Here is an 8,453-nt window from a genome sequence, read left to right as displayed (position 1 = left end):
TTCTAACTCTGTTAGATTTTGCCAAAAATAAAAATTTTAATAGAGTTTAATAAAAGATGATAAAATATAGATTAAAAATTTTGGATCTCATAAAATGTATGACTAAAATTAATTATTACTTTATAAAAATACGTTTTTTCTGTTATTGTTAGTTCTAGTTGGAAATATTGTCAAATTTTACTAAAAAAATACTTTAGAAATGTAAGATATTTTATGCATGGAGCACTTACATCAAGTAATTAAATTAATTTGAGAACATTTTAATATAACTTATTTTGGGATCTTTATCAAATCAATTAAAAAGAATGACATGTTGATCACTAACTCACATGCGTGTGAATGCATGATCAAACCTTGTTCATCGGAAACTCCCTTAGTTAGCACTCTACAATTTACAATTAATCACCATCTTCTTTAAATTTGCTTAAACCATGTAACAAAACCTAGTTTTAGCTCACTTCAATCAACCACATTGACAATGAGAGGGCTTTCGAATTGCTCGTTTTGCTCTCTCAAACATATTCTTATTCTCGGGTTTATTATCGTATGCTTATGTCTACCTTCTAATGCTGCTGCTACTTCAGCTATCCCAAAACAGCAAGAGAGAGATAGGATTATCAAGCTGCCCGGGCAACCGGGAAATGTCACATTCTCTCAGTTTTCGGGCTATGTCACGGTGGATGAGAAGGCAGGCCGGGCTCTTTTTTATTGGTTTGTTGAGTCACCCACGAGCAAGAAGCCTGAATCGAAGCCTCTTGTTTTGTGGCTAAATGGAGGACCGGGTTGCTCGTCTATAGCCTATGGGGCGTCAGAAGAAGTTGGGCCTTTTCGCGTGCAGCCGGATGGGCAGACACTGACCTTGAGTCCATATGCTTGGAACAAAGGTAATAATGAATATGACTAGACATGATTAAGAAACTACGATGTGTGAAAGTCATGGTATTTATCCTATTATTTACTACGTCTTTGATACTGTGTACTAAACATACATGAGGCATTTCTATACGAAGTACGGCTGTACGATTGAGAAATTCAATTACGATTAATCCAGCTCTTCTGCAGCTAGAGTATTTCGGAAGTTTACAACTTGTTTTTTTTCCTTTATTCAGAGGCCAACTTGCTTTTTCTTGATTCACCTGCTGGGGTTGGTTTCTCCTATTCAAATACTTCATCTGATATGGTCACTGGTGATCAGAGAACAGGTCCTTAATTTCTTCCTATTTATTACTTTCAACTTTAACCAGCAAAAATTATGTATTTTGAACTAATCGGATCAATTACTTATAAGTAAACCTGCTTAAAAGTAAATCTTAAGCCTGGCCAGAAATGAACTTGCTAGTTTATTAATTATTTGACTTTTTTGCGCTACATGATGCAGCTAAAGATGCCTACAAATTCCTTATAAACTGGTTTGAAAGGTTCCCTCAATATAAGCAGATGCCATTTTACATTGCTGGTGAAAGCTATGCAGGTTCAATTTAATGTTCTATTTTGTTTTTCAAATTTTTCTCTTTATTCTTCCAAGGATTAAATATTAGTGGACAGTGTTACGAAATGGAAAAAAAAATAAAAATTTTGTTAAATATATCGTCAAAATCAGTTTAATATTATGTACCAAACATGCACTATAAATTTATTCTCCATTGGTCGGCTTTGATTTTCAGGGCATTATATTCCCGAGCTATCCAAAATCATAGTTCAACGTAACAAGGGTGTTAACAATCCCATCATCAACTTTAAAGGTTTCCTGGTAAGATTTATCTAATTATATTCATATAAATATGCTAGCACTTAGGGTACATTTATGTACATATTTCATCTAAAATGAAACCTTAAAATGTTGTGACCAAACGTGATAAAGAATTTTTCATTAACAAATTATATAATACTATCGTTTTCAATTCAAATAAAATTGTAAAAGTAAAACTCAACTTCTTCCTTCCCCAAAAGATCCTCGCTCCTTTTACCATCCCTAAATGTCAACCTGTCGCACCCCTCTTCAACCCTACCCCGAAATAGTGGACTCGTAATAGAGAAGGGTCCGAAGGTGAGGGAATAGAAAGGCTCGACATTGGCCTTGTCCAATCTTTTTTTTTTTTTTAAAAGACTGTTTGCTTAGACTATTACTTCAACTGATTCATAATTTAGCCTATTTGTATGATTCACCACTAATTATTTGTTGCCTAAATTGTGATGATGGGCAGCTAGGGAATCCACTGATTGATGATTTTTTGGACAATATTGGAACATTTCAATTTTGGTGGAACCATGGTTTAATTGGGGATTCAACATATTCAGCATTGAATAAATCTTGCCCATATGATTCATTCCTATTCCCAACAAATGACTGCTATGAAGCACTTTCTGTAGCATATTCTGAGTTTGGAGACATCAATCCCTATGCAATTTATCAAACTCCATGCACTGATGTTGGGACCTTCAAAACCAACTTGAAAATCCCACTGGTAAGCTTCATTTATATTTTAAAACTTATTTTTCACTTATAAGTAAATTAACTTAAAAAGTAAACTTTCAAGCTTAACCGAACTTGCTCCGAGACTAAAAAACAACTGAGATATATTGATATACGTTTGATTATGTGTAGCCTTGGACATTCAGAGGGAACGATCAGTGCATTGTCAAGTACACAAAAATTTATATGAATCATGCAGAGGTGCAGAAGGCTTTTCATGCAAATATCACTGGAATTTCACGTCCATGGACTACTTGCAGGTTTCGCTATTTTATTCTCCTCGACAGTATATTTGATAGCGAAGGTTAAACCGTTCGTGTACAAAATAGTATAATTGTAAAAAGTATAGGCAAAACGCACTTCGTGCAAAAGTTGATTTCCAACCGTGAAAAAGGAACATACTCTTCGACTTTTCATTTATATTTGTAGAATTGATTTCCAAATACAAGAAGTATCCACACAACTTTCCAAGTTCTTTGCTTTACAGTTAACTTGAGTTGGTGCCTAAGAATTTTAAGTAAGGTTACATGTTTCCATTAGGGTCAATTGACAATTTAACAAAGATTTGAACAGTTTTTCGTCAGTCAGATTGTTGATTCCATTTGCAGTGATGTTATAAGAGGCAGCTGGACTGATTCACCTAGATCTATGCTTCCCATTTTCAAAGAACTTATAGCTGCTGGTATCAGAATATGGGTATTTAGGTAATTTTACTATAATTTTTTTTAAGGGTATTATTGTTCAGTATTATACTGTCCACGTAACGAGACGAGACGAGACGAGTCAAACATTAATCAGTGGATTTCTTAAAATATACAGTGGTGACACTGATGCAGTTTTGCCACTCACTGCAACCCGTTACTCCATCGATGCTCTAAACTTGAAGACCAGTACCAGCTGGTATGCTTGGTATGACAACCAAAAGGTAAGTAATTAATTAGAAACTTAATTAGTTATTTACTTAATTTCTACAAATTAAGTAGAAAAAATTGCATTAATAGTCCCCAACCTAATAGACATTTGAAAAACGTTTTCAAAATTATTCACACTAGCAAATTAGTATTCAACCTGTACAATCAATCTCAGATGATAAAAATCATCCAGATATCCATTCGATTGTCACACTATCCTTATTGAAAAAAAAATAATAATAAAAACACGATGTCGATGTTAAAGTAACATTTTAACGAAAGCTTAGATGCTAGGTGGGTTGGAGATAAATAGTGTAGTTTAATATATATATATATTTTATTTATTTATTTATTTATTATTATTTTTTGACTAATAGGTTGGCGGTTGGAGCCAAGTTTATGAAGGGCTGACGTATGTAACAGTGAGAGGAGCAGGGCATGAAGTTCCATTGACCAGCCCTAAGCTTGGTTTGACTTTGTTTAGGCATTTCTTAAGTAATGTCATGATGCCTTCTTCTGGATAATAATCCACTTTAACATTTTTTTTTTTCAGTCTATTACATTCTTTTTCTTTTTCTTTTTTCTTTAGGAAAAAATGTTCAATTGAGTGTGAAAGTGTCTGCTTATCATAAATCGAAGCAAGAAGTGAATAAAGATATGTTAAGTTATCAATGATTTTTCTTAGCGATTTTATTTCTTAACATGTGATCTACGTATCTTTGATTCTTGCTACTACCAATTTGAATTGTGAAATTAGAGAAATCCTTACAGTTATATTCATTCTACTATCAAACCAAGAAACCAATTTCGAACCCCATTCACGTCCCAAATATAGTCACTAATCAATTTTGCAATAGATCAAAATCTTAGAAGATTTTAATAAAAATTGTTGGTATCATGAAATATCTAATTAAAATTAATTATTGATTTTAATTTTTATTAACTTTTTAAGTTAAATCAAAATAGGAGCATAATTTGAATTGCACTCTTAGTCCATGACCTCCTAAAAAACAATATAGTGACTCTAATTAAATAAAATGACATAATTAAAGAAATAAAGTAACAAAACAGTTCCAACCTTCAAGTCTTCTTGGATCTTGGTCTCCATATAATATTTAACTTCTCACAATTTTTAATCAATAGTTGTGAATGACATTATAGATATTATAAGTTAATGGAGATTTGCACAACTTTATTGTAAAATTGACAGCGAAGCTACTCATGTTTTAAAAATAAAGAACTAACTAGTTACAGTACCATAAGTTAGAGACTGCAAGATTTTTCCAATTATAAGACCTTGTTCGGTAGAAATTCAAATTCAAATTCAAATTCAAATTTTAATTTAAATCAATGTTAATAATTAATTTTAACCACATATTTCATGAAACTCGCACATTTCAACCATAAATGTTAATAACTTTTATGAAAATTTACTAACAATCTGATTTTAATTCCCATCAAACGGGGTGTACATAAATTTTACCATGACAAAAATTTTAATCTCCATCAAACAGGGTGTAAAATTTATCGTAAAAAAAATTTGTTGGACACTTGGCAGCTTTTGTGGATGGTAACTTTACATTATTTTTATATATTTTACCATACACATGAAATTGATTTTCCACATAAGCACTATCGTATTCCATCTTGATTTTTTTTCCTCCTGAAAATCAATCTCCACCACAGAAACCTGTTATATATCCACTTAATCATCCACATCAGCATCCTATGGATTAAGAGATGACACGTGGTTCAATACCATAACCGAATCCATCAGACCATCACCCTTAGCCAATGAAAATCAGCATTCAGATTCTCCATGTATCCTAGTTCGCCGCATATACAGTTATTGTTGGAAAAACGGTTGATCAAAACCATCAAAACGGAGGCCCTAAAATTGGGCCATGCGACCACATGCCATATGTCCATGCCGTCGCGTGGCCACCAACAGAAATTTCGAGGGGCCTGCTGAAATACTCCATGCGACCACATGGAACCGCATGGTACGCTTTTTGTGATCGTTGATGGTCGCTTTCTAACGTTGTGAATTTGAAATTGGTGACATTTCACTCAATTTTGGCACCATTTCAAGTGTATAGACAAGGCCTATATATAGGAGTGCAATGTTCTAGACAAAAAATGTTAGAAAAACACTTGAGATCCAAAATTATTCCACAAACAAAGATCAAAATCCCGGTTTACTTTCATATTCATTTTCTTATCATGTTTTTCAAAGATTTGGTGGAAAATTTCTTGTGTTTTGTTATTTTCCACAACAAGACTTGTTATAATCCTTCAAATTATTTGCCGGAATACCTTTAAGTATCTCGAAAACATAGGAGAAGGGACAAATAATGTTTGAGGACAGCGATTTCACGTTCGAGTTTTCGAAATTGTTCTTGACAATTTTTTTATTTCATTTCATCTTGTTGCCACATTTCTTTTGTCTATTCTTCATCACTTCCATATTTCCAACAATTATGACTTCTACTAGTCCCTCGTTACACATTTCATTCTTGGCCATTATTTTTCATTCAGATTCTACTTCTAAAAAGGTCAGGGAATGGCAGCCAATGCACTGACGAGCTGCAGTATCGCAGTCGCAATTTGCCTATCTGTCTTCTCATCTTCCAAGTCAAAATTCACCCGCCTCAGTGCCTGTCGCTGGCGGAGCCACCAATGCCACCGCCAGATTCACCATGATAGCTGACTGGATGCCGGGTCAACCCCGACCACCCTAGCTTGATGGTTCTACACCTGGGTAATTATCTACCATCATTATGTTGTACAAGTCTGGGTACTTTGGACTAAAAATGACCGGACAAGATTACAAATATATATTTTGTCACAAGTCAATTTTTATCTAGTACATATTGGAACATGTATTTTATGGTACATAGCGATATTGGTCCAAAATTATCGATTTATTTGTAAGATCACTCTGACAACATAAAAAAATAAAAAAGAAGCAAAAATCTGACTAATGAACTTATCATTTTTCTTTTGGTTAGCAGAGACTTCGGATTTGATCCACTTCGTCTAGGTGAAGTCCCAGAAAACCTAGAGAGATACAAGGAGTCCGAACTCATTCACTGTCGATGGGCTGTGCTTGCTGTGGTAATTAACATGTTTGGATATGTTACTTTTTTTTTCTTTTACTTTTAAATAACAAACAAGTTGCTTTGACAATACATGTATTTTCAAATTTAATGGATGAAAAATTATTTACTTATTTAAACATAATTACGAGTAAGCTTTTTATTAAACCTCAATAAAAAACAGCTACAAAAATGTACGTATATCGTGAGACAAAGATTGACATATAATTGAACATGACTATAGATGTTTAATTTTTTTTCTCAAAAAGTGATTTTTACAACCTTTTTGCAGCCTGGAATCCTGATCCCAGAGGCCTTGGGATTGGGCAACTGGGTTAAGGCAAAAGAGTGAGCAGCATTTCCTGGCGGGCAGGCTACTTATTTGGGTTACCCGGCCGGTTCCATGGGGCACTCTCCCAACCATTTTGGTCATTGAATTCTTGGCCATTTCCTTTGTAGAGCACCAAAGAAGTATGGAAAAAGACCCGGAAAAGAAGAAGTACCCGGGTGGAGCTTTTGACCCATTGGGATAGTCCAAGGACCCACAAAAATTTGAAGGGCTCAAAGTCAAGGAAATTAAAAATGGTAACACTATCCACCTGTTTCTTTGTGATATGAACAATGTCTGTGGACCGAGTCAAGAAATAAAAATAAATTCCACTCGAATCATCGACAACTAGAATACTTACGTTATATTTTTGTGTATAGGTCGTCTTACCTTGTTGGCTTTTGTGGGATTTTGTGTTCAACAATCAGCATACCCTGGTACAGGGCCATTGGAAAAACTTGGCAATGCACTTGGATGATCCATGGCACAACAACATTGGAGATGTCATTATTCCTAAAGGTGTTTTTCCTAATTAATGCAATAACAAACACATACCAATTGTACAATTCTATTTTAAAATTAATATGTAATGAATTGGACACTAGCCTTTTTTTTGTGTATAATGATTATCGTATTGCTCGATATCTCATATTACGTCAATTAAGTATATTTAAGAGACTCTAAGTGTGAATTTCATCTAAAATGTGAATGGTGATTATTAAGAAGCTAAGAACAACAATCATTAGATAGTTTATTTTTTCTTTTAGTTCGTTTACGAGAGCCATGATGTTGATCGTATTTCAATCAAAAAAATAAGCAAAAATTAGTTTCGACTAAAATAAGTTTTGATGCCACTAAAATCTATTTACTACGAGCGACCTTGAATTAAAAATCATTCTAAGAACACAGCTTGAAATGTCACCTTAATAACATTACAATATTTAAGTTAATAATGTAGAGCATAATTGTTAAGTGATGAATACCAATGAAATACATCAATGAAATACAGATCCACATATAAAAGTTTTTAACTATTATTCTCAATAAAGTTGATATTTTAAAATGTAACTACTATGCTATTAAACCCCATTAAGCTCAAACGAACAATTCGGTCACATTAAAACATAAACGAGCCCATGAATTTCACGATTTGTCTATTCAAATAAATGAATAGGGATGGGCATGGTTCCATTTGGTTGTGGTTACAAGAAAATTGAACTGAACCATGAACCAATGATTTTTTTCCTTTTTTTTTTTTTTTTATAATGAAACCAAACCTGAAGCGAACCAGGTTTGGTTTGATTTTGTTCAAGAAAAAAACAGAGCAAGAATATTTGAGGAAGGAGAATAAATGTTGAGGTTTCAATTTTAGAAATCCATGCGACGGTAGTGGCTGAGCTCGATAGAAGATGATAGACAGTAGTTATTGATGTCCATATGAGAGTCGATGTATAAATTGAAAAGGAGAGGAAACGAGAAATATAATAGGGTCTAGAAATCCAAAATAAATTAGGATCTCCAATCTCTACATTGAGAAATGAGAAATTGAAGGTACATGACCATTTTGTTTTGATGTTCAATTGAATTTTGGGTGTAAATTGTGATTCACTAATATGTAATACACACACTAAAATAATAAAATT

General features: G+C 33.4%; 1 protein-coding gene and 1 pseudogene across 1 annotated transcript; both read left to right on the top strand.

Annotated features, from left to right (window-relative positions):
- Nucleotides 1–418: 418 nt before the first annotated feature.
- Nucleotides 419–4,056, top strand: LOC111371884 (serine carboxypeptidase-like 27). Its single transcript, XM_022994039.1, has 9 exons — nt 419–884; nt 1,110–1,202; nt 1,379–1,471; nt 1,665–1,750; nt 2,205–2,465; nt 2,606–2,733; nt 3,082–3,177; nt 3,293–3,398; nt 3,762–4,056. The coding sequence occupies exons 1-9, from the start codon at nt 479–481 to the stop codon at nt 3,906–3,908; spliced, it is 1,416 nt and encodes a 471-aa protein (XP_022849807.1). The 5' UTR covers nt 419–478; the 3' UTR covers nt 3,909–4,056.
- A 1,393-nt stretch (nt 4,057–5,449) lies between these two features.
- Nucleotides 5,450–7,346, top strand: LOC111371883 (annotated as a pseudogene).
- Nucleotides 7,347–8,453: the final 1,107 nt, after the last annotated feature.

The sequence above is a fragment of the Olea europaea genome, chromosome 23 (genome assembly GCF_002742605.1).
Source record: "Olea europaea var. sylvestris chromosome 23, O_europaea_v1, whole genome shotgun sequence".
Lineage (NCBI taxonomy): Eukaryota > Viridiplantae > Streptophyta > Magnoliopsida > Lamiales > Oleaceae > Olea > Olea europaea.
Note: the sequence above shows the minus strand (reverse complement) of the source record. Positions and strands in the feature narration are given on the sequence as shown.